The 26,411-nt window shown below is 46.9% G+C and overlaps 2 protein-coding genes across 8 annotated transcripts in view; one reads left to right on the forward strand and one right to left on the reverse strand.

The window, feature by feature from the left end:
• Positions 1–12,410, forward strand: mak16 (MAK16 homolog (S. cerevisiae)). Its single transcript, XM_078429111.1, has 10 exons — positions 1–123; positions 1,908–1,957; positions 3,425–3,534; positions 4,680–4,744; positions 6,384–6,535; positions 7,236–7,290; positions 7,902–7,976; positions 8,706–8,798; positions 9,309–9,374; positions 10,383–12,410. The coding sequence occupies exons 1-10, from the start codon at positions 109–111 to the stop codon at positions 10,560–10,562; spliced, it is 861 nt and encodes a 286-aa protein (XP_078285237.1). The 5' UTR covers positions 1–108; the 3' UTR covers positions 10,563–12,410.
• Positions 11,884–26,411, reverse strand: part of tti2 (TELO2 interacting protein 2) — an 18,997-nt gene continuing 4,469 nt past the window's right edge. For all 7 annotated transcript variants that reach the window (XM_078429105.1, XM_078429110.1, XM_078429108.1 and 4 more), the window contains exons 2-8: positions 25,138–25,868; positions 21,714–21,900; positions 20,319–20,411; positions 18,571–18,752; positions 14,827–14,970; positions 14,452–14,614; positions 11,884–12,018 (exon numbers count right to left, since the gene is read on the reverse strand). In XM_078429105.1, the coding sequence (XP_078285231.1) occupies positions 11,938–12,018; positions 14,452–14,614; positions 14,827–14,970; positions 18,571–18,752; positions 20,319–20,411; positions 21,714–21,900; positions 25,138–25,826 (1,539 nt within the window). In that variant the 5' untranslated portion in view covers positions 25,827–25,868 and the 3' untranslated portion in view covers positions 11,884–11,937. The remainder of the gene's footprint in view (positions 12,019–14,451; positions 14,615–14,826; positions 14,971–18,570; positions 18,753–20,318; positions 20,412–21,713; positions 21,901–25,137; positions 25,869–26,411) is intronic.

The raw sequence follows: 26,411 nt of genomic DNA on the forward strand, positions 1-26,411 counted from the left end.
GACGGTGTCGGCGCGTGGCGGGGAGACGAGGAGACGGCGTCGGTGTGAGGAGGAGGAGGAGGAGGAGGAGGAGGCGGTGACGGTGACCGGGGCGCGGAGAGCGGCGCAATGCAGCACGATGATGTGAGTGTGCTCGGGGCGGGGGGGAGGGGGGGGGAGAGAGCCTAACGCCGGCAGCTCACCGGCTGGGGCGGCCCGAGGAGGAGGAGGAGGGTGGAGTGGAAGGGGACGGTTGGGTAGAGAGGTGGGGAGGGATAGAGAGAGGGAGTGGGGTGGAGGGGGGAGGGGTAGGGGTAGGGGAGAGGTGGTTGGGGATGGGGTGGAGGAGATGATGGGGGGAGGGGAGTAGGGGATGGGACATGGGGGGAAGGGGGGTGGGGGGAAGGGGATGGGGGGGGGTGATGGGGTGGGGGGAATGGGGAGTTGGGGGTGGGCAGATGGGGAGTGGATGGGGTGGGGGGAATTGGAAGGGGTGGAGGGGTGATGGGGATGGGGTGGGGGGAATGGGGAGTTGGGGGTGGGCAGATGGGCGGTGAGGGGGATGGGGTGGGGAGGAGGGGGGGGGGGGGGTGGGGGGCAGACATTTCAAGGCACTAGAGAGAATGACCAAAAATGTCTTGACTAAATCCATTGGCAGGATAAGTGCACCTTTTAGAACATGGACCATCGCAGCACAGGAACAGGCACAGGAACTGTCTTTGTCCCACAATGCCCATGCCAAACATGATGCCAACATAAACTAATCCCATCTGCCCCTGCGCGTGATCCATATGTCCCAAATCCCTGCAGGACCATGGTCAAGTGTCCTCTCTTCGGTCATGATCCACAGCACACAAACTTTAATTAGTCAGCTGTGTTGTTGCCTTGATCCACACACGATTCTAGAAACGGCTCTGACGGCCTTGACTCATTTCGTCAGAGGTACACAGAAATCCATTGTTAAACCTAGGAGCTCATCACCTCATGACTCCCCATCCAAGGACTGCAGTGTATTAATAACGCACATTTGAAGCTAACCAACCTCTACGTAAAGTGCTTAACCCAGTGGGGTTTAAAACACAGTCTAAAAGTTAAAATCCTACAGGCAAGAAGGCACAATTAATCCACATGGTGTAGGAAGGAACTGCAGATTCTGGTTTATAGAAACATAAAATTCTCAAAGGGTTGGACAGGCTAGATGCAGGAAAAATGTTCCCGATGTTGGGGGAGTCCAGAACCAGGGGTCACAGTTTAAGAATAAGGGGTAGGCCATTTAAGACTGATCTGAGGAAAAGCTTCTTCACCCAGAGAGTTGTGAATCTGTGGAATTCTCTGCCACAGGCAGTGGAGGCCAATTCACTGGATGTTTTCAAGAGAGAGTTAGAGTTAGCTCTTTGGGCTAAAGGAATCAAGGGATATGGGGAAAAAGCAGGAATGGGGTACTGATTTTAGATGATCAGCCATGATCATATTGAATGGCCTACTCCTGTGCCTATTTTTCTATGTTTCTAAACCGAAGATAGAACCAAAATGCTGGAGTAACTCAGCAGATCGGGCAGCATCTCTGGATAGAAGGAATGGGTGACATTTCGGGTTGAGAGCCATCTTCAGACTGAGAGTCAGGAGAGCAGGAGGTACAGATATAAGGAAGTGTAAGGTGTGAGAATGAGACATCAAAGTGGGAAGTGAAGATCAAGGAAAATGTAGAATAGATCATTGTTAGCTAGGAGAAGGTAACAATAAAGCAAACAGATAAAATGTAATTGAGGGCAGTCAGACTGGTCAGAGAACTGTCACTTAAATGTTGTTATAGTGCAGTTTTATCCACAGTTTTTGTTTCAAGTGGTTTGGATGATCTCCACGCTTGTTTTAATTTGTGACCTGTGGCTGGAAATGAATTGATTTCTAAACAAGTTTCTCTTTTCCAGGTGATTTGGGATCTTGTCGGAAACAGACAATTTTGTTCCTTCAAAGTCAAGTAAGTAAAGAGATGCAGGAAAATCAACAACATTTTTCCTTCTGTTTAAAGAATGTGTCTATTCCCAGCAAAGTTAGACTATGTGGTTTGATGGGTGTAGTCAGTGTTGAATTGACTTCAGTTTCCCAGTTACATTGTGCCAAGCACAAAGCAAGCATTGTACACCCATGGCATCAGGAGAAGCAGTGGCCGGTCTGTACTTAAGATTACTGTGCGTTATACAGTTGGCAACCGTATTCAAACCCCTCATCTACTGTCAATTCACATTGCTATTGATCAGATCAGATAGACAATAGGTGCAGGAGTAGGCCATTTGGCCCTTCGAGCCAGCACCACCATTCAGATTTTTGTTTAGATTTAGAGATACAGCACGGAAACAGGCCCTTCGGCCCACCGAGTCCGCGCCGCCCAGCGATCCCCGCACATTAACACTATCCTACAAACACTAGGGACAATTTTTACATTTACCCAGTCAATTAACCTACATACCTGTACGTCTTTGGAGTGTGGGAGGAAACCGATCTTGGAGAAAACCCACGCAGGTCACGGGAAGAACGTACAAACTCAGTACAGATGGCGCCCGTAGTCAGGATCGAACCTGAGTCTCCGGCGCTGCATTCGCTGTAAGGCAGCAACCCCATTCCTGCCTTCTCCCCATACCCCCTGACTCCGCTGTCCTTAAGAGCTCTATCTAGCTCTCTCTTGAATGCATTTCAGAGAACTGGCCTCCACTGCCTTCTGAGGCAGAGAAGGCAGATATTATGGATATGTACTGAATATGTGAGAAGGAGCGTCACAGTGGCGCAGCTGGTAGGGCAACGGCTTCACAGCGCCAGAGACGCAGGTTGACCTCGGGAACTGTCTGGAGTTTACACATTCCTCCTGTGATGGCGTGGATTTTCACCAGATGCTCTGGATTCCTCTTGCATCCCAGAGATGTGCAGGTTTGTAGGTTAACTGGCCTCTGTAAATTGCCCCTAGTTTGTCGGGAGTGAATGTGAAATTGGGATAACATAGAACTAGTAGATCGATGGACTCACTGGGTGAAGGGCCTGTTTCATGATGTATCTCTAAACTAAACTACAGCACATCTCAATGAAACAGCCAACTAGAATTGGACCATTGTAACGCACAGAAAAGACAATACAGCTCACTGCCTGAGGTAGCTCTGGGGTGGAGCTATCAGGCACAGTCCTAAATCCATAGATTTTTTGTCTCTGATGCTGTGAGTTCTTTATCCCCAAATCCTGTCAGAACACATCCCACCATGCTTTGAAGGTTCCAGATCCTAATAAATAGATTTATTGGTGTCTCCTTTCCATGTAACTTGCTATGCTCTCGAATTGGGAAGAGATTGGTTCATGCTGGCTGATTCTTTTAAATGACCATGGTATTTCACAACTGTTTTTTTCCCTCAAAAGCCAAACACCTTGTAATTCCTTCTAACGTTGGTCATTTTATTTGTAGAACCAAAACTCAGAGCTTCTGCCGCAACGAGTATAATATCACGGGTCTGTGTAATCGTTCTTCCTGCCCTCTGGCCAATAGTCAGTATGCAACCATCAGGGAAGAGAAAGGTAAGCGTCAGACCTCTCGCCCGTCCCTTCACATTCTGGAATGCAAACTTTATTGTATCAGTTCACAACAAACGTGAGCGCCCGGATGGATATGATTGATGAGCACAGAGTAGGAAGCATAAGTTGGTAAAGGAAAGAACTGTGATATTAGATAGGGTCACGAGATGGAGGATGAATAACAGCATGAACTAGTAATGTCCATGTAATTATTAGTACTACTATTCATTGGTTATTTTCACATGTTCCAAGGTGCAGAGAAATTCGTTTTTTGCATATAATTCCGTAAATTATTATTATACAAAAGAACTATCCCAGATTAAGTACAAAGTAAATAGAAGTAGTCCACGGAGACCATAATCCAAGGGTAGTTAGATGTCAAACTTGTACAGTTATGTATAATGCTGGGTCCCGTTGTTACTAAAGGTTCTTTAGCGGGCCAGCTTCTGCAGCTCCACCGCGCAGTGTTTCGCCTTGTACTCCTGGAAGCCCTGCACGCCCATGGCCGCCGCCTAAACCCTGTCGCCGCAGGCCGGGGGGGCACGGCAACGGACGGTGAGGAGGGGGAGAGGAAAAGGGAGAGGGGGCCACTCATCCCGGCCCCGGACGGCCATCGTGGCGGTCAGCAGCAGGAGACCGGTCACAAGGCGCTGCTGCATGTTCGTCCTGCAGGCAGCCATCTTTGACCCTCTGCCGCCGCGCTACACCACGGGAGGAAGGTCAGGCGCAGGGCACTCCGGGACGGGCGCTGGTCCACCCGGCGCTGTTGTGCAGGGGTGGGAGAAGCGCATTTATTAAAGTTTATTAAGTTAATTACTTTTAAAATGTAACGAAACTTGATCAATGCACACCGCAGGCGAATGGTGAGTAAGATGGGCCTAAAATTGTTGCGCTATGAACATGCGTACATACGTACAAGATGAGAGTTTTAGTTATATAATTTATATATATATTATATATTATATATATATAAATAATAAAGTTGCATCTTTTCCCAGAATAAACTGGGTGCAGTCAGTGTTTGCCCAGCAGTCCATGTTTGAATTCAGGATGTGAATTATTTTCCCCGGCTCCTCTCACTGGGACCAGTGTGGGATGAGTGCCGACAGTTTATACACTGGCTAAACCTGTTGTTCTGCATCCTTCAGGTCAGTGTTTCTTGTACATGAAGACGATAGAGCGAGCAGCCTTTCCATCTCGATTGTGGGAGCGGGTGAGAATTGAATCCATGACTATGAATCTTAATGTTTTGATTAACAAAGTAGAGTTGTGTGATGTATTCACAAAATGCTGGAGTAACTCAGCAGGTCAGGCAGCATCTCGGGAGAGAAGGAATGGGTGACGTTTCGGGTCGAGACCCTTCTTCAGACTGATATCAGGGGGGCGGGACAAAGGAAGGATATAGGTGGAGACAGGAAGATAGAGGGAGATCTGGGAAGGAGGAGGGGAAGGGAGGGACAGAGGAGCTATCTGAAGTTGGAGAAGTCGACGTTCATACCACCGGGCTGCAAACTGCCCAGGCGAAATATGAGGTGCTGCTCCTCCAATTTCCGGCGGGCCTCACTATGGCACTGGAGGAGGCCCATGACAGAGAGGTCAGACTGGGAATGGGAGGGGGAGTTAAAGTGCTGGGCCACCGGGAGATCAGTTTTGTTAATGCGGACCGAGCGCAGGTGTTCAGCGAAGCGATCGCCGAGCCTGCGCTTGGTTTCGCCGATATAAATAAGTTGACATCTAGAGCAGCGGATGCAATAGATGAGGTTGGAGGAGGTGCAGGTGAACCTCTGTCTCACCTGGAAAGACTGTTTGGGTCCTTTGATGGAGTTGAGGGGGGAGGTAAAGGGACAGGTGTTGCATCTCGTGCGGTTGCAGGGGAAAGTGCCCGGGGTTGGGGTGGTTTGGGTAGGAAGGGACGAGTGGACCAGGGAGTTACAGAGGGAACGGTCTCTGCGGAACGCAGAGAGGGGAGGGGATGGGAAGATATGGCCAGTGGTGGGGTCCCGTTGTAGGTGACGGAAATGTTGGTGGATGATATGTTGGATCCGCTGGCTGGTGGGGTGGAAGGTGAGGACGAGGGGGATCCTGTCCTTGTTGCGAGTGGGGGGAGGGGGAGCAAGAGCGGAGCTGCAGGATGTGGAAGAGACCCTAGTGAGAGCCTCATCTATAATGGAGGAGGGGAAGCCCCGTTTTCTGAAGAACGAGGACATCTTGGAAGCCCTAGTGTGAAACACCTCATCCCGGGCGCAGATGCGGCGTAGACGGAGGAATTGGGAGTAGGGATAGACTTTTTGCAGGGGACCGGGTGGGAAGAAGTGTAGTCCAGATAGCTGTGCGAGTCGGTGGGTTTGTAGTAAATGTCCGTCACTAGTCTGTCTCCTGTGATGGAGATGGTGAGGTCCAGAAACGGGAGGGAGATGTCAGAGATAGTCCAGGTATATTTAAGGGCAGGATGGAAATTGGAGGTGATGTGCTGGTTCCTGATAGCCCATGGGGTCGTCCGAGTGCGAAATGGTGTTAAAAAAAACCTGAGCAAAAAAACAAAATGCTGGAGGAACTCAGCGGGTCAGGCAGCATCTGGGTATGGATTGGACAGGCCATGTTTTGGGTCGGGACCTCCCTTCAGTCCATGTCAAACTACAACTAACTTGCCTGATATGTATAAGCTGCTGCGGCTGCTTTACTTAGTTTGCAGTTGTCCATGATATTTGATTTCTGAACCTGTAGCGCATTAAGCCCCTCTCCCGCTTGTTGCAGTTTTGGTTCTGGAATTTGAAGCCAAGTTTCTTTATCTGTGCGAAATGAGTTTGCCTTTTTCGACGACCTTGACCATCTTCCTCCTTGATATTTGGCAGGTAAAGCTGAGTAAAAATTACGAGAAAGCTCTGGAGCAGATTGACGAGAACCTCATCTACTGGCCCCGCTTCATCAGACACAAGTGCAAGCAGCGATTCACCAAGATCACCCAGTATCTGATCCGTATCCGCAAACTAACCCTCAAGAGGCAGTAAGTCCTTGCTAATGCTGGCCTGGCTTCAGTTCAGTCAGTGGGTGTCACAAGTCAATGATATGGGTCAGGGTGTGGGAAGAATGGAGGGAGGTGGTGGGTGGTGGGTGGAGGGTGGAGAAAGTTGCCAGTGGAGTCCAGTGAAGATGTTAGTTTAGTTTATTGTCACATGTTCCAAGGTACAGTGAAAAGCTTTGAATCTACAAATGTCAGGCTGTCGTAACTCATCTCCACTTGTCCATTCGACCTCCCAGAATTGATCATTTTTGGAGGCAACATAGAACAGTACAGCACAGGAACGGGCCTTCGTCCCACAATGTTCGTGCCGTCATAAATACCTAGTTAAACTAAAGTTAACTAGGTAAAGGTTGCTAGTTAAACTAGCAGGTGAGTAGATGAGATAATTTTGATCTGCAGCCATTGAGACGACTTTGGGTCCTGCTTTTGAGAGCCAATTGTTTCTGAGCTCAACCACATTGTTTGTGGGGCTGTTGCTTAAAGGTTAAGATTCAGTGATTACAACCGAGAGTATTCGCAAAATTGCTGTAAGACGAAAGAAAGTGCAGCAGTTTCCCTGATTCCAGAGAGTTTACACAGTGTGTATTGCTGGTGCTCCGAGGAAGCTCGGTGAGGGGTGGGGAGAGCAACTGTTGGGGGCTGTTCCACTCCCTACATTTATCTCCCTCTTGTTTCTCTTCAGGAGGAAGCTGGTGCCTTTAAGTCAGAAAGTTGAGCGCCGAGAGAAACGAAGGGAGGTAAATATATTGATGTACTGTTGCATGGGGTGGAATGGACATGTTGATGCCCTGTTGCATGTTCCTGTCAGATAGCCTCGGTCTCCCAACTCCATCCTGTCATTGGTGTAAACAAATACCACTGGCACAGCACAGCAACACACCTACCATTGCACCCAAAACTGTTGGTTGTCATAGTCATACAGCACGGAAACAGGCCCTTTGGCCCAACTCATTCATGCCAACCAATTTGCCCACATCCAAGCTAGTCCCACCTGCCCACATTTGGCCCATATCCCTCGAAACATTTCTGTCCATACAGCTGTCCATGTGCCTTTAAATGCTGTTAGAGAACCTGTCCCAACTACTTCCTCTGATAGCTCGTTTTATATACCCACCACTGTGAAAAAGTTGCCCTGCAGGTTCCTGTTATATCTTTCCCCTTTCACCTTAAACCTATGCCTTTTTTCTTCTTGATTTCCCCACCCCCCACCCTGGGTAAAGGACTACATTCACCCTGTCTATTCCCCTCATGATTTTGTTCCCATTTATCAGAGGTTTTCCTTGGTTTTGGCAGGCTGGTTTCTTTGCCAGAGGTGGCAATATAATGTCTGCCTGGTGTTTTCTTGCAGGAGAAAGCTCTGATTGCAGCTCAGCTCGACAATGCCATTGAGAAGGAATTACTGGAGCGACTGAAGCAGGGGACGGTGAGTAACTGCCTTTAAAGACTGGGATCTGAGTTCCAACAAGATCTAGTGAGTCGGGACATTATCAGATCGCCGTCATCTTTGATTGATTTGGCATGGAAGCAGACCACCAGGTCCACCCCGCCCCATTCATACTAGTTCTATGTTATCCCACTTTCACATCCACTCTACACACTAGGGGCAGTTTACAGGCGTCAATTAACCTACAAACCTTCATGTCTTTGGGAGGTGGGTGAAAACCCGAGTATCTGGAGGAGACCTACGTGGTCACAGGAAGAACGTGCAAATGCCACACAGACAGTGCCTGAGGTCCGGATGGAACGTGGGTTTCTGGCACTGTGAGGCAGCAGCACAACCAGCATGTCACTATGTTGTGAATATTCCATCCTGCCCTGGAATGTCAGGGAATTGCGCTGATTGGGAATCTGTTCAGTGAAGGCTGCTTCGTTATTTCCTTCATGTGCTGCAGAAAGTGTTTGTTTCAACACAGATTGTATGGACTCGTACACCATTGAAACATGCCATGCTGACCAAGATGCCCCATCTACACTATTCCCACCTGCCTGCATTTGGCCCATTAACCCTCCAAACCTTTCTTCTCCATGTACCTGTCCAAATGTCTTTTGTATATAAGGGGAGAGAAAATTCATCTCATTGATTGGCTGCATGCTCACCCTCAAGTGATGTCTCCTCTCCTTCCAAGTTATTAATGGTTTTCTCTCCCACCAGTATGAAGATATATACAACTTTCCTGTTCATGCTTTCGACAAAGCACTGGAGAAGCAGGGAGCAGAGAGTGAGTCTGATTCCTCGGAAGACGAAGTAAGTATGGACAGAAACTGCAACGAACACAAACCCCACCATTTTAGTCTGATCCTATTGATGCACATTGAATTTGCAGACTGCTGAAAGGGAGTATTTTCAGACTTGTGTCTTTATTCCTTGGCCACTGAGTATAACTGGCCAGGAGCAGTTTTCCAACGTTTATCATTGGGAATCTTAGCAATTGCTCCATGCGCTTAAGTTTGAGTACTACTTAAACTACGTATCAAACCTGTTTCATCAATTGGTGTGTGTTTTAATAATTTTTTCCTTGGTAAAACATGTTTAGTATGATTGAAACCTTCGGGCACCAGCAATATTTGCCTGGAGTCATTTTGTTACTGTCGTCACCACATCTCGACTATCCTCTCCAGTTCAGGAGAAAGCAGTGTGAATAACGAACAACTCCAGAAGGGCAATGATTTAGAGAATGGGTGTTGGGAGTTTTGGTGGAATGACTGACAACATCAGCCTTCTGTTTCTCATGGTTTGTTCTCTCTTCCTGTGCAGGACGTTGGTCAGGTGGAATACGTGGAGGGAGACGGGATTGACGAGAGTGACCTGAGTGACTTTGAGGTAATGACCTGGTGATCAAAATGGAAACTGCTCTTTTTCATTTTGGACAGAGGGGGCTCATCAAATTTTGAGATGGGGCTCTGTTGGAGAAATGAAAAGAACACCATCTTTTCTGATTTAATTCTCCACTCAACTGCTAACTGTTTAAACAGAGAAAGACACAAAGTGCTGTTAATGGGTCGCTGTTTATTGCCCTGTGGGTAGGTGAATGGAAGAATCTGAAAAAATTGTGGGGCCTTGTGTGAGAATATAATGGTCAGAGTAGAATTAGTGTAAATGGGTACCCAGGTTGACCCAGGCTTGGTGGGCCGAAGGGCCTGCTTCCATGCTGTATGAACTCTATGACAGAAAGTAATAATGTGCAGGCTGCTTTGCACAGTGGAAGATTCCAGAACAGCGCTGAATTAGCTACGTTGCTCACCCCTTAAAGTTAACTGAATATTTAACTTAGCCTTATCCTACATATGATTGGAACCTGATGGGATCCATTGAAAAGCGAATGAGTGTCCATCAGGTGGGCTGAGTGGCACATTGGTGCATGCCTCATTAGCCTCCTGTTTGGTGGTTACATCAGGAGCAATCTCAGATGAGATCAGAGCAAGTCCAGTCTAAGTCCAGATACGATGTGTCATCGACAAGAGGGCTTTGCTTTAAGGTTAGAGGGAGAAGGATTAGAGATGTTTGAGGCAAGTTCCTTGCACGGAGATTGGTGGATGCCTGCAACGTGCTGCCAGGGGTGGTGGTGGTGGAGGCAAATACACAGTGGCGTTTACGAGGTATTTGGACGGAAACATGTTTCTGTAGGGCATGGATCGCATGCAGGCAGATGGGCATCATGAACAACATAGATATTATGGGCCTATCCCTTGCTGGCTTCTATTCTTTGAAGGATAAACAGATTATAGCGTGGACCACTTATTTAGCCGTGGCTGGAGCTGAGTTGTGTGTGAGTACAGAGGTACAGTAGTAGTGTTATCTGCTGTTACAACTGATCTTTCGTGCATACAGGCCATGGATAATCTGGAGGACAGTGAAGACGAGAAAGAGTTGGAGCAGGAAATGGAGGTCGAAACCTCCAAATCGAAGGGCAAAACCCCAGTGAAAGGCCCGGTCCAAAGGAAGCGAGCGTTTGTGGAGATTGAATATGAGCAGGAGACAGAGCCAGCAACCAAAGCCAGCAGCACGTGACGACCGCCTGTGAACCACAGGGTCTTGTATACACTGAAATGTGGACAGTATCTTCATTGCAGAGATTTTAAAGTAAAGTGTCTCGAACGGTCATCTCAGCAGAGCATTGTTGCTGCTTCGACAGGAAGGAAAGCAAGGACTTAAGCATCCTTGCAACGCGATACTCGGATTCTGCCCTTTGTTTAAAATTATGAATAAAGACACAAGTGAACTACGTAGGTGTAGAAAGGTTTTCCAATGACTAACATGGTCGTCAGAACAGCTTGCCACACCATGCTGTACTGTATAAGAAGATAACTGCAGATGCTGGTACAAATCGAAGGTATTTATTCACAAAATGCTGGAGTAACTCAGCAGGTCAGTTCCTCTGTCCCTCCCGTCCCTTCCTCCTTCCCAGATCTTCCTGTTTCCACCTATATCCTTCCTTTGTCCCGCCCCCCTGAATCAGTCTGAAGAAGGGTCTCGAACCGAAAACGTCACCCATTCTTTCTCTCCCGAGATGCTGCCTGACCTGCTGAGTTACTCCAGCATTTTGTGAATAAATACCTTTGATGCTGTACCGTATCACTGACAGGTGAGGTTGTAATGCGTTCTCTACAGTTAAATTGAGAAAAATGTGAGAATCCCTACTGTTCTTTAATAAAATAATTCCCCAGTGTTCTCTCTGGTGCAATACCGTCTCATGGTCCAGTTGAACTCCCTGCTGTTTGAGGTGTAACTTCCCCTCTGAATATCCTGCTAATACCCCCAGAATTGTTTGTACACATCTATAGACGTTGGCAATGGAAGGGACTGTCACTGGGAGTTCTCCCACCATATTTGGGCAATATGTGTGTTGGGTTAATATATTAGAATTAGGTAACTTCCTGTATTCAGCATCAGTGTAAAATTCTTCTCAAAATTAAATATATTTTCCATACCAAGACCTGAGGAGGTAAGTCAGTCCATTGGCACCATCAATATTTGAGCTTTTTCAGTTGTCTAGCTATAAATTTCAGCCATTGGCATTGTGAGATCTCTGCATTCCAATCATGCTTTCTTTATTTCCATCGTCACACTTTTTATAACTGTGACTTCAAATGCCACCTTAATTTCTGGACCCCCCCCGCACCATACCTGTTTGAAGTGTCAGCCATTTAATTTAATATCTACAGATGGCAGTGTTGAGTTTTTGTGTAAAATAATATTTAAGAATGAGAATGCAAACACTGAGCCATGGTTTCCTGTAACTGAACTGACAGTCTGAACAAGCGTGAGTGAATGTGAAGGTCAATGTCTATTTTATGATGGACTTGCAGTGAGATGAATCGTGACTACAAAGTTTTGGCCATATGTTTATTACAGTTTTGTACAGATACAGTTCTCACAAAAATCGTTACACATCTTGCTGCACCCTGAGCAGGCACTCCAGCACTGTTGCATTCTCACAGTTCTGGCGCACGCCTTCCAGGAGAACCTAAAGATCAAAGAATTGAAGGCAAGTTATTTTGGCTGCAGATTGTTTGATGGAATCAAGTGGCATTGGAGTGTTACAATGCAAGAGTTAAATAGCAACTGTCCTATATCGACAAGATATCTATCTGAGCTAGTCCCATGTGCCTGGATTTACCCAAGATCTCTTGAAATCTTTCCTATCCATGTATCTAACGTAACGTCTTTTAAGCATAATTTTACAGAACTTTCTTGGAGCCTGCCCTGGTCCAATTCTGACAGCTCTAGTGCAGTTTCCATTGACCCTCGGAGGATACATTTTAAGAATGACACAAAGTATTGTTAATAGCTGCCACAAAGACACAACCAGCAAAAGACCCCTGGATCTGTGAATTCAATTAGATTATTTCAGTATAGTTAAATGTGATCTTTGAATAAAAATGTATTTTGCAAAAGCTCAATTATGAAAAGTGATTTTGTTAGAATGCTGTGATTGGTTATTTTTTTTAATTACATTTTTAATGCCATGGCCTCTCATTCACTAAAGTGGGCAGACTGGGTTTTATTTTGATGCCCCAACAAGAGAGCACGTGCAGCAGGGCAGGGTCCCTGATCTCTTGTCACTGGCTGGGCAAGGATCCGAGCTGCTTCTACCCAGCCTCAGCGCAGAACGTTGAGCTTGCTGCTCCCTACCTTCTGATCCATTTGATTCGAAACACCTTTGACAACCCGCTACAGGTGGCAATGTATGCCAGGGCCCTCAACCACCATTTCCAATTTTACCATCTTTCGAAAGACACTTTGACAGAAGAGAGGGACGTCAGCTCGTGGAAACTGCTCGTCAGCTCGTGGAAACTGCTTCAGTACATTGAGGGCGTGTGCCGACCGGATTTTGGACTTTGAATAATGGCGGCGCTTCCATGTGTAATAAATGCAAAGAGAATTTCACTGCAGTTGCATATGTGCTAAATAAAGCACCATTGAGCACAAATTCCCCTCTGTGCCTAAATCGTGGAGCTGGACTTGGAGAGCTACACAGTGTGGAAACATGCTGACCAAGTTGGCATACTTCGCTGGTCCCATTTTCCACATTTGACCCATATATCTCTCTAAACCCATCTTACCTGTCCAACATAAAGCATATTAACAGGCCCTCCAGCACAACTTGCCCACTTCAACCAAGATGCCCTGCATACACCTGTCCCACCTGTCTGCATTTGGCCCATATTCTTCTAAACCTTTCCTACCAATGTACCTGTCCCAATGTCTTTTAAAAGTTGTAAATGTACAGCTCATTTCAGATACGGACTACCCAGAGTGAAAAAGTTGCCTCTGAGGTCCCTTCTAAATCACTCACTTTAAGCCCAAGCCCTCTAGTTTTGGCATCCTATCCTATCCTGGGGAAAAGACTGCATTCACTTATCTATGCACTTAAATTACAACTTTCTGATTCAGAGACAAAAATGCTCCAATGAGTATAGAAGTTGGATGGTCATGTTGCAGTTGTATAAGACGTCGGTGAGGCCAGATTTAGAGTATTGTGTTCAGTTCTGGGCACCAGGTTATAGGAAAGATGTCAAGTTGTAAAAGGTGCAGAGAAGAGTTCTGAGGATGTTGCCAGACCTCAAGGGGCTGAGTGATAGGGGGAGGTTGAGCAGGTTAGGACTCTATTCCTTGGAGCGCAGAAGGATGAATAGTAATCTTATAGAGGTGTACAAATTCACGAGGGGTAGAAGCAGTCTCTTGCCCAGAGAATCTAGAACTAGAGGACATAGGTTTAAGTTGAGGGGCGAAAGATTTAATAGGAACCTGAGGGGTAACTTTTTCCACACAAAGTGTGGCGGGTGTATGGGACGAGCTGCCAGAGGAGGTAATTGAGGCAGGGACTGTCACAATGTTTAAGAAACATTTAGACAGGGTTAGAGGGATATGGGCCAAATGCGGGCAGGTGGGAATGGTATAGATGGGACATGTTAGTTGGTGTGGGCACAAAGGGCCTGTTTCCACGCTGTATGACTATGACCAACTGAGGAACAGCTGAACATGGAAGTAATGAGTTACTGTTTTTGAAGCTTTGGTTATGCGGTAAACCTTATTCAAGACAAATGAGAGGCCCAGTGGATCAGCTGGTGGAGCTACTACTGTACAGTGCCAGAGACCCAGGTTCAATATGGCCTTGGGTGCTGTCTGTACGGAGTTTGCACATTCTCCCTGTGACCCTGTGGGTTTCATCCGGGTGCTCTTTCCACACCCGAAATGACGTGCGGGTTTTGTGGGTTAATTAGCCTCTTAAAATTACCTCGAATGTGTACAGAGTGAATGAGAGAGTGGGAATACATAAAACCAGTGTAAACGGGTGGTCTATGATCAGTGTGGACTCGGTGGATCAAGGGGCCTGTTTCCATGCTGTAAACTAAACAAATGCCACGTGTGCTGGTCCTCACTGAACACAACTCACCGTCACTTTGCGCTCACAACAGCGATTGAGCAGAATCAAGCATTGGGTGGCATCCTGTAACAGCTCCTCCCTCACCCGGGGTGGAGTTGGGCTCTGGTCAGTTGCCACATCATAGATGAATCTGAGCAAGGACTTAAGCAAAATCTCCAGCCTCATGGACATTCTGTTCAATAATGAGAAACAAAGAGAAAAGGTTGGTGATGCGTAATGGTCTCAGGAATGTACTGTGACTCTTAGTTTAATGATCATAAGATCGTAATATATAGGAGCAGAATTAGGCTGTTTGGCCCATCAAATCTGTTCTGCCATTCGAATATGGCTGATCCATTTTTCCCTTGACCCCATTCTCCTGCATTCTCCCTGTAACATTGGTACCTGGGCCAGGCCTGTTGGATCATGCTCTGGAAGGCCTGCAGAACACAAAGCCTGGCTGTTTCCTCAGGTCCATCGTACACCTCCAGATAGCCAAGAATCACCCTCTGCAGCCGCTTCAAGTGCCGAACAACCAGAATGCCGAGCCTGGCAACAGAAGCAAATGAAGGTTCAGTGATTCATCGGCGGTTTATCCCTTGAGGAAATATTGGCAGAGCTTGATAGAGCTATTGCCTCAAGGTGTCAGACACCTGGACCCATTGCTGTTTGTAGTTTACATCAACGATTTGGATGAGAACGTACAAAGCATAATTAGTAAGTTTGCAAATGACACTAAAGTGGGTGGTATTGTAGATGGCGACCATGGTTATCAAAGGATCTTGATCAGTTGGGCAAGTGGGTAGAGAAATGGTTAATGTAGTTTAATGCAGATAAATGTGAAGTGTTGCATTCTGCAAAGTCTAACCAGGGCAATTCCTTTGTAGAAAAAATGAAAGGGCTCGGGAGTATTGGAGAGCAGAGGGGTTTAGAGGCGCAGGTTTATAGTTCCTTGAAAGTGGCATCATAGGTGAGTAAGATGGTCAAGAAGGCTTTCGACACTTTGGGCTTCATGACCAAAGATACTGATAAGGGCAAGGCTGTGGATGTTGTCTATATGGACTTCAGTAAGGCATTTGACAAGGTTCCACATGGAAGGTTGATTAAGAAGGTTAAATCGTTGGGTATTAATAGTGAGGTTGCAAGATGGATTCAACAATGGCTGAATGGGAGATACCAGAGGGTAACGGTTGACAACTGTACGTCAGGTTGGAGGCCAGTGTCTAGTGGAGTACCCCAAGGATCTGTGTTGGGTCCACTGTTGTTTGTCATTTACATTAATGATCTGGATGATGGTGTGGCAAATTGGATTAGTAAATATGCAGATAATACTAAGATAGGTGGAGTAGTTGATAGTGAGGTAGATTTTCAAAGTCTACAGAGAGACTTGGGCCTTTTGGAAGGGTGGGCTGAAAGATGGCAGATGGAGTTTAATGCTGATAAGTGAGGTGCTGCATTTTGGTAGGACAAATCAAAATAGGACGTACAGGGTAAATGGTAGGGAATTGAGGAATGCAGTGGAACAGAGGGATCTGGGAATAACTGTGCATTGTTCCCTGAAGGTGGAATCTCATGTGGATAGGGTGGTGAAGAAGGCGTTTGGTATGCTTGCCTTTATAAATCAGAGCATCGAGTATAGAAGTTGGGATGTAATGTTGAAATTGTACAGGGCATTGGTGAGGCCGAATCTGGAGTATGGTGTGCAGTTCTGGTCGCCAAATTATAGGAAGGATGTCGACAAAATGGAGAGGGTACAGAGGAGATTTACTAGAATGTTGCCTGGGTTTCAGCACTTAGGCTACAGAGAGAGGTTGAATAGGTTGGGTCTTTATTCTTTGGAGCGTAGAAGGTTGAGGGGGGGACTTGATAGAGGTTTTTAAAATTTTGAGAGGGACGGACAGAGTTGACGTGGGTAGGCTTTTCCCTTTGAGAGTGGGGAAGATTCCAACAAGGGGACATAGCTTCAGAATTGAGGGACAAAGGTTTAGGGGTAACATGAGGGGGAACTTCTTTACTCAGAGGGTTGTGGCTGTATGGAATGGGCTTCCGGTGGAAGTGGTGGAGGCTGGCTCGATTTTATTATTTAAGGGTAAATTGGATAGGTATATGGATAGGAGGGGATTGGAGGGTTATGGTCTGAGTGCAGGTAGATGAGACTAGGTCAGGGAGAATGGTCGGCGTGGACTGGTAGGGCCGTACAGGCCTGTTTCCATGCTGTAGTTGTTATATTGTTATATTGTTACTAGAGGAGCAAGATAGACCACTGGACCCTAAAAACCGTAGTATGTCACGGCGCCATTTTAGTAGGCAGAAACTTACAGAAACATTTTAAAAGAAAAATAACAAAAACCTGTGAATTGATAGATGAGATATATTCTGCATTTTAATGGTATCATCACACGTACTGTTCCGCCAAAACACTGATTACATTGCGAGAGGCATAGCAAACGGCGGGTTTTGCTTACTAAAATGTCGGACGTTACGCTCCTTTGCGTACTACACTTCAGTATAGGCGATTTCATTGGAGTGGTTCATCTTGCTCCTCTAGTATCTTTGTTCATAACTCAGGGTAGGGTATAGAAATTTATACCCTGTTCCTCACCCTGTTAGAGGAAAGATGTTTTTAAGCTGGAAATAGTGCAGAGATTTACAAGAATGTTGCCAGGACTTGAGGGCCTGAGCTATTGGGAGATGTCGGGCAGGCTCAGATTGTATTACTTGGAGGGCAAGAGGATGAGAGGTGATCTTATTGAGGTGTATAAGATTATAAGATCATAAGGGTGTTAGATAGGGTAGATGTACAGAGTCTTTTACCCAGACATGGATAGGAAAGGTTTCGAGAGCTAGGGGCCAAATGCGGCTAAGTGGGGCTAGTGTAGTTGGGGCAATGTGGTCAGCATGGGCAAGCTGGACCGAATGTTGGATGACTCCATGACCCAGGTTTAATCCTGACCTCCGGTGCTGTCTGTGTGGAGTTTGCACGTTCTGCCTGACCACGTGGGTTTGCTTCAGTTTTCACGTCCCAAATACATTTGGGTTTGTAGTTTAATTGGCCTCTGTAAAATATCCGTAGTGTGTCGGGACTGAGAAAATGGGATGACATACAACTAGTGTCAACAGGTGATCAATGATCAGCATAGACTTGGTTGGCACCAGGGCCAGTTTCCATGTTGTATCTTTAAATTAAACCAAATAGATACGGTAGACAGTCAGAACCTTTTTCCCAGGGTAGAAATGTCAAAGACTAGAGGTCATAGCTTTAAGGTGAGAGGGGCAAAGTTTAAAGATGCACGAGTCAGGTTTTTTTAACGCAAATGTTAGTGGGTGTCTGGAACATGCTGCCAGTGGTGGTGGTGGTGAAGATAATTATGATTATGGTATTTAAAAGGCTTTTAGATAAGCACCTGGATATGCAGGAAATGGAGGGATATGGATCATATGCTGGCAGAGATTAGTTTATCTTGGCATCGCTCGGCACAGACATTGTGGGCCGAAGGGCCTGTTCCAGTGCTATACTGCTCTCTGTCAGAGTGTTGCAGAATCTGATGGGTCCTGGCATTAGTGAGAACTGTCTGCATTCCATGTATACACTCAGTGCCCACTGATTTGCTCTCTCCATCCACGTATTCACAGGCCTGGCTCCATGATGCCCCAAAATCTTTCCAACAAATGCATTGGAAAACTAATCATTGTACAAATATGATCAGTTTCTAGACCACGCGTCAAGTGGCTTCCTGCTGTGCACTTTCCTGTTTGTACACAGCCGCTGAGTTCAAAGTAAATCGCTGCTTGTAAGCTTCAATAGGAAAGGACACAAAGTGCTGGAGTAACTCAGTGGGTCAGGCAGCATCTCTGGAGAGCAGGGATAGGTGACATTTTGGATCGGTAACCCAAACTGTCACCTGTTCATGTTCCCCAGACATGCCGCCTGACCCGTTGAGTTACTCCAGCACTTTGTGTCTTTAAAAAAAAATTCAACTTCTGTTTGACGTCCAGTTTGGAATCCATAAAGCTTCTTGGAATCAGGAATTGGGGAGTAGATCCATGTGGATGCAACTGAGATGTGGCGGGAGAGCACTGCTTCCTGTCGGCACTGCTGGGTCTACACAACCCAAATGGCGCTCCTGACAATAAATATCGCAGTCTGACCTTTCGATGAAGACAGGCAGGTGCTTTGCGTACACTCTTCGAAGGGGGATCTTGTCTTCAACCTCCATGTGGGTAAGTATCAGGCAGAATACTTTGTCGTAGCGATTTGCTCTCTGTTGCCCTCGGCTGACGAGAGGCTTCTCTATGAGTGGGAGAAGGTCGAGCAAACAGGACAACACGACCTGGAACGAAGAAGGCATTAGTTATGAACAAAGCACAACGTGCTGGAGGAGCTCAACAGGGCAGGTAGCACCTGTGGAAGAAATGGACAGACGATGTTTCGGGTTGGGACCCTACTTCAGACTGATAGGAGTAGGGGAAAGGAAGCTGGAAGAGATGTAGAGGTGGGACAAAGCCTGGCAAGTGATAGGTGGATACAGGCGAGGGGAAGGTTCTAAGAGGCATTGGTTATGGTTCACCTCACTGTTGTACCCGTTCCTTTCCCATTCACTGTAGGTGAAGAGTTGTCGAAGCTGGTGCAAAGACAGTCTCTAAGAATAAACTGAGTAAATGCCAAGATGCTCAGCAACTCAGGCCACTCCTTTTCCGATACTTTAGAAATGCAGCACTGGCCCACCGAGTCCACGTCACCATCAATCACCCGCTCACACCAGTTCTACGTTATCCCACTTTTTCTTCTGTTCCCTACAAACCAGGGGGCAATTTACAGAGGGCCATTGAACCTACAGACCCGCACGTCTTTGGGATGTGGGAGTAAACCCAAGCACCCGGTGGAAACCCACGCGATCACAGGGAGAACGACACAGCTGGTCGTGCTGCTGCCTCACAGCTTCAGTGATGTGTTCAACACTGATCTCTGCGGGCACATCCCAGTTTTCCCAGGATTTCCTCCCACATCCCAAAGACGTGCTGGTTAGTAGGGTGCCTACAATAAATGACCACTGGTGGAGATGGTGTAGGGAAATCGTGGCAGTGTTGATGACAGGAAAATATCAGAGAATGGGGTGGATCGGATTGCTCTGAGAGCTGGCATAGACTCGATGAGCCAAAGGGCCTCTTCATATGTCGTGAGAAATGTATCACTTTTGGTTCTGGCCTGTAAAGAAAAATTAATGGATGCTGGAAGTGTTTGCAGATCATGAAGTGTGCAAAAGTAAGGGCGATACCACTGTTAGTGCTGCCTCAGCTCCAGGGGCCTGGATTCACCCTGGTGTTGCTCTCTAGGTGGCGTTTCCACATTGTTACTGTGACCTTGCTGGCTTTCAATAGGTGCTCCGATTTCCTCCCACATCAAAGACATGCTGGTGGGATCGTTGGGCAGCTTTTTTCCACGAGTAGTAGCTCTGCTCAACAACCAAAGTCTGTAGTCTCTTTTTGCTCTGGTTTATTTCACTCACATGTTTAAACCGTCATGATGTATTCTTAATGTTTTAATGTTTTATGCTTTATTCTTCATTGTTTACTGTATGTTCGTGTTGTTACTTGCGAGCGGAGCACCAAGGCACATTCCTTGTTTGTGTACATACTTGGCCAATAAACCTATTAATTCATTCATTCATTGTAAATGACCCCTTAGTGCGGGGAAGTGGGAAAATAATTTAAGGGGGAATTGAAGGACATATGAGAGCGAATGGGTGGTTGGAAGGAAGTAAGAATTACGCTGCAAGAATGGAAGAAGGAAAATGAGACTGATGGGGGTCACTCTCCTGGCACTAGGGATGGACCGAATAGACCTATTCACGAGTCGTGCAAAGTGGAGAAGAGGAGGCAAAAAGGATATTGTTCACCTGAACGAGTGAGGGTTCAGGAGTGTACAGGTGATTGAAGAGAGCATGGTAGACCACCTGGGCCCGGTTGTACTGCAAGAGTTCAGCAGCCGGCTGAAATAGAACACAGAGCTGTTAGATGCACAGAAATACATCCGAGCTGCCTTGTACACCAAAATATAATAAAGTCCGAACAAGCAAACTGGTGGGCCCAACAAGGTCTCTTATAATCCATTCACCTTTACATTTTAGTCCACAGTTTCCTGTATTCATCTTTACTGCCTATTGCCACCAACATCTAACCAATTATAAACAGTACATTTCTCATTTCCTGCAGTATATAGATGGCAAAAAGATTAGAGGGAGTAGCTTTAAGGTGAGAGGGGATGAAAGGAGATGTGTGGGACAAGTTTTTGTTTTACACAGAGTGGTGAGAGCCTGGAACGGGGCTGCTATGGGTGGTGGAGGAGGCAGATACGAGGCTTTCAGATAGTCACATGAATATGGTGAGCTGCTGCCTCACAGCACCGGAGACCCGGGTTACATCCTGACTCTGGGTGCAGTCTGTGTGGAGTTTGCACATTCTCCCTGTGACCGCGTGGGTTTCCTCTGGGAGCTCCGGCTTCCACCCACATCCCAAAGTCGACATTCGTGTTTGTAGGTTAATTGGCCCCAGTGTGGAGGGAGGATGAGAAAGTGGGATGCTGGAGAATTGACGTGAATGGGCGATCGATGATCGGAGCGGACTCGGTGGGTCGAAGGGCCTGTGTCCTTGCAGTATCACTTAACTGAACTAATATGCAGCAATATGATTATTTGAAAGGCGTCATGTCTGGACATTATGGACTGAAACGCCTGTTCCTGGGCAGCACTGAACTATGTTCTATTTGTGCCACATTGTTGAAGGAAGATAACCCTTCAGTTTATATTAAAGGAAAACACGAATTCAGCATTTTAATACAAGCTAAATGCTCTGCTTCAAATGGGTTTACAAGTAGTTACTGAGTTACTGCTCTGCACACAACAGCAGGTGATAATCTGCAGAGGTCCCACTAACAGCAAGTGAACCTCAGTGGAATTCTGCTGTTCATACTATACCAGAACCAAGTTAAACTAACGTCTTCTGCCTGGATGTGATTCATATCCCTGTATGTTGGTGCAGCTTAGTTTAGAGATAAAGCATTGAAACAGGCCCTTCAGCCCACTGCCCACACTGACCATCAATCACCCAGTCACATTCATTGTACGTCAAGCCTCTATCTCATGCACCAGAAACCAGGCTGGCAGGAGCTTCGGCTGAATATCAACGGGACAGGGCAGCACGCTCGATGCACATCAGACCCCTCCGCACTGGTGCCAGTGTGATTTCCCCCCCTCCTCCCCCTTGGCGTAACTGCCCCTCTCTGCCCCACCTACCACGTTGTCAATGATGTGCTGCAGGCACCTCACACCCAGAATCTTATTCTCCGTCCTGTAGTCATCGGAGAAGAGGAGGGACGGTGGCAGCACTGTGTCCAAGTGCTCGCTCAGCCAGGGTCTCCGCATCCTCTGCAGCAGCCAGCGGAACACGTGCTTCGTGGCTGGGTTCAACTTCCACGTGTTTCTGTGGAGGTTTGCACGCGGTTACAACTCAGTTACCAGCACTCCGCTCAGTAAATGAAAACAAGCAGGAAAGAGTGGCAGCCGTGACATGCTCTTGGGTGAGATCCAAGAGCTGTGGAGGGTGGGCGTGTGCGGTTCCTGTCGGCAGCGTCGCACGTCGCCACAGGTATTAAGTTCGTTATCTGTAGGCGACTTAGCTCCAGTCCAAGTCCACAACACAGCCTGAAAGTGGCAACACAAGTAGATCGAGTGGGAAAGAAGGCACGTGGTATGCTTGCCTTCATCGGTTGTGGCATCGGCTAGACGAGTCAGGAAGTGAAGCTACAGCTTTAGAGGACTTTGGTTCGGCCACACTTGGAGTATTGTGTGCTGTTTTGGTTACTCCATTACAGGAAGGATGTGCGGGCTTTAGAAAGGGTGCAGAAGCAGTTTAGAAACATAGAAAATAGGTGCAGGAGGAGGCCATTTGGCCCTTCGAGCCAGCCCCGCCATTCATTGTGATCATGGCTGATCATCTACAATCAGTAACCCGTGCCTGCCTTCCCCCCATATCCCTTGATTCCGCTAGCTCCCTCGAGCTCGATCTGACTCTCTTTTAAATTCATCCAGTGAATTGTCTTCCACTGCCTGCTGTGGCAGAGAATTACCAGAATGCTGCCTAGATTGGAAGGTTTTAACTATGAGGAGAGGTTGGACAAACTTGGATTGTTTTCTCTGGAGCTTCGGAAGTTGACGGGAAACTTAGTACGTAAAATATTGAGAGGCATAGATAGGTGGATGGTTAGAATGTTTTTCCTGGGGTGAAAATGTCAAAGATTAGAGGGCGTAACTTTAAGGTCAGAGGAGGAAATTTATAGATGTGTGGGACAGTTTTTTTTTACCACAAAAATTAGTGAGTGCCTGAAACGTGCTGCCAGGGGCAGTCAGATACGATACTGGTGTTTAAGGGACTTTTGTATAGGTACATGCATGTGCAGAGTATGGAGGAATATGGATGACGTGCAGGCAGTTGAGATTAATTTAGCTTGGCATCATGCATCATGTTTGGCATAAACATTGTTGGGCAAAGTGCCTGTAACCTGTGTAGGAAAAAAACTGCAGATGCTGGTTAAAATCCAAGGTAGACACAAAATGCTGGAGTAACTCAGCGGGTCAGGCAGCATCTCTGGAGTGAAGGAATTGGTGACGTTTCAGGTCGAGACCCTTCTTCAGACTGATGTCAGGGGAGGGGGTGGGTACTGTGTTGTGTGCAGTTTTGGTCTCCTAATTTGAGGAAGGGCATCCTTGCTACTGAGGCAGTGCAGCGGAGGTTCACGAGGTTAATCCCTGGGATGGCGGGACTGTCATATGAGGAACGATTGGAAAGACTGGGGCTGTATTCACCGGAGTTTAGAAGGAGGAGAAATGTTCCCAATGTTGGGGGAGTCCAGAACCAGGGGCCACAGTCTAAGAATAAAGGGGAGGCCATTTAAAACTGAGGTGAGAAGAAACATTTTTACCCAGAGAGTTGTGAATTTGTGGAATTCTCTGCCACAGAAGGCAGTGGCTAGATGAATTGAAGAGAGAGTTAGATAGAACTCTAGAGGCTAGTGGAATCAAGGGATATGGGGAGAAGTTGGGCACAGGTTACTGATTATGGATGATCAGCCATGATCACAATGAATGGCGGTGCTGGCTCCAAGGGCCTAATGGACTCCTCCTGCACCTGTTTTCTATGTTTCTATGTTTCTAAGATCTATCAGAGGGAGGCGACCATTTGGAGACACTGACAGAACAGTTCACATATGTGGGCCGCATCACAAACAGTGACAATGAGATAGAGTGCAGGAAGGAGGCAGAGAACTTAGCGACATGGTGCCAGGACAATAACCTCCCCCTCAGTGTCAGCAAGATGAAAGGGCTAATTGTTGATTTGGGAAGAGCGGTGGAGCACGCGCCTCAATGGTGCCAAAGTAGGAATGGTTGAGAGCTTGAAGTTCCTTGGTGTCAATATTACTAACGGTCTGTCGTGGATCAACCACATTGAATTGGCAGCCAAGAATGCAGCAACGCTGCTATTTCCCCAGATGAGTTGCACCCACCACAGAAAGCATACTAAGGTAGAGACACAATGCTGGAGCAACCCAGCGGGTCAGGCAGCATCTCGGGAGAGAAGGAATGGGTGATGTTTTGGGTCTAGACCCTTCTTCAGACTTCAGACAGAAATGTGATGCTGTCGGGTTGCATCACAGCTTAGTTTGGGAACTGATCGCTTGAAATTGTAGAGCGTTGTGGATGTAGCCCGGTCCATCAAACAGACCTGGCTCCCCACCACTGACTTCATCCACACCTCACGCTGCCTCTGGAAAGCAGCCAACATAATCAAAGACTTGTCCCACCCGGTCATTCCTTCTCCCGTCAGCTGAAGATACAAAAGCTTGAAAGTGCGCACCACCAAGTCAAGTCAAGTCAAGTCAAATTTATTTGTCACATACACATACTCGATGTGCAGTGAAATGAAAGTGGCAATGCCTGCGGGTTGTGCACAAAAAGAATTACAGTTACAGCATATAAATAAAGTTAATAAGTTACTAAACATAGCACAAAAAGTGTCGACAAAAATTTAGTCTCTGGGGTTATAAAAGTTGACAGTCCTGATGGCCTGTGGGAAGAAGCTCTGTCTCATCCTCTCCGTTTTCACAGCGTGACAGCGGAGGCGTTTGCATGATCGTAGCATCTGGAACAGTCCGTTACTGGGGTGGCAGGGGTCCCTCATGATCTTGCTTGCTCTGGATCTGCACCTCCTGATGTATAGGTCCTGCAGGGGGACGAGTGTAGTTCCCATGGTGCGTTCTGCCAAACGCACTACTCTCTGCAGGGCCAGACTCAGGAACAGCTTCTTCCCTTCTGCTATCAGGTCTCCAAATAATCCTTCATAAGCTAAGGTACTGTTTGATTCACCTCTACCCCATTGCAGATATTGGACTTTGTTTCTGGAACTGATGCACTATAACACTGAGAACTGTATCTAACTACAGTGAACAATAACTACAGAACTATACAGAGCCATAACTGAGAACTATATTCTGCACTCTGTATCCTCCCCTTTGCTCTACCCATTGTACCTGAGTTTGACTTGATTGTATTTATGTATGGTATATCTGATCCGACTGGACAGCGTGCAAAACAGAGCTTTTCGCTGTACCTCGGTACGAGTGACAGTAGTAAATCTAACCGTAAACATCTACCATTGACTTACTTGTTCATCTGAGGTTTCATCAGGTGCAGCACGATTGCCAGAGCCCCGTGTCCTTGCTCCTCTGATCCGCACAGGAGTTCCACGACGGTCTTGCAGCCGGACGCCTGCACGGTGGCAGTCAGCAGCTCGTCGGCAGCTAGCCGGGACGCTGCGTTGGTCCACGGCCTCTCCTGGCAGTGCGTGGCACAGAAGATGACCAGATGCGGCGAGATGGCATTCACGATAGAGTCGGGCGAGAGTTCAGCAGGGCTGGACAAGGCTTGCGGTGGCCTCATCGACAGTTTACTGAGGAGCAGCTGAAATGTTTCGGCCACGCTCTGCGCCCTGCCAGGTGTCGTGGAGTAAGCACTGTTGGGCAGCTCCCCAATGTCAGTCTCACACCTCGGCAGTGCTGCGCACTGGGTCAAAGAAACGGTCAGGTCAACGTACAAGTGCACAATGTTCAGAGTTTCACCTTGATGGTAATGGTTGAGAAGCCAGAGAGGGTCAGCATGTAAAAGCAAATCCTTTACATCATCCACAACTGATCCTCTGTCTCTCCTTAGATTTTCGGTTGACAAGTCCTCCAGAAGATTTTTAAGAACCTCCTCAACTCTGGGGACTTTCATCCTCTGATAATGTTCCTCTCGCTCTGCCCTGCCTTTGCCTGCAAGTTGCAGTTTCTGGATGATTTCTGAAGGATCCTCCATGGTGTCTTTCCTTTAACTTGCAATCAGTAATTCATATTCAACCTGGGAAAAAGGAAGCATTATTTTTGTTTTTGTGCCTGTATGTGTAACAAGCAGGAGTGAAGGAACGTGTACAAGGATATCATACGAATATCTCAACTTATCAGACCAATGTCCCTGCAAAATGGGCATTTTTTGGACACGACTTTAGATGGAGAAGACACACAACTGGTAGAATAGAATATTCTCAAATTCTACTAATAGAAAACACTGGATAGAAAAATTGGCTTCATGAAAGGGAGATGGTGGAAGGTTGTTTTCAGACTGGAGGCCTGTGACTAGTGGTGTGTCTAGTGCTGTTTGTGGTTTATATCAGCCATGTGGATGAGAACATTGAAGGCATGAGTATTACATTTGCAGATTACTCTAAAGTGGGTGGTATTGTAGGTAGCAAAGATGGTTGCCAAAAATTACAGCAGGATCTTGATCAGCTGGGCAAGTAGGCCGAGGAATGGTTCATGGAATTGAATATAGGTATGTGCAAGGTGTATTTTGGGACGTCAAACCATGGTCGGACCATCCCAGAAAATGGCAGGGCTCTGGGGA

Source organism: Rhinoraja longicauda, chromosome 36, assembly GCF_053455715.1.
Source record: "Rhinoraja longicauda isolate Sanriku21f chromosome 36, sRhiLon1.1, whole genome shotgun sequence".
Taxonomy (NCBI): domain Eukaryota; kingdom Metazoa; phylum Chordata; class Chondrichthyes; order Rajiformes; family Arhynchobatidae; genus Rhinoraja; species Rhinoraja longicauda.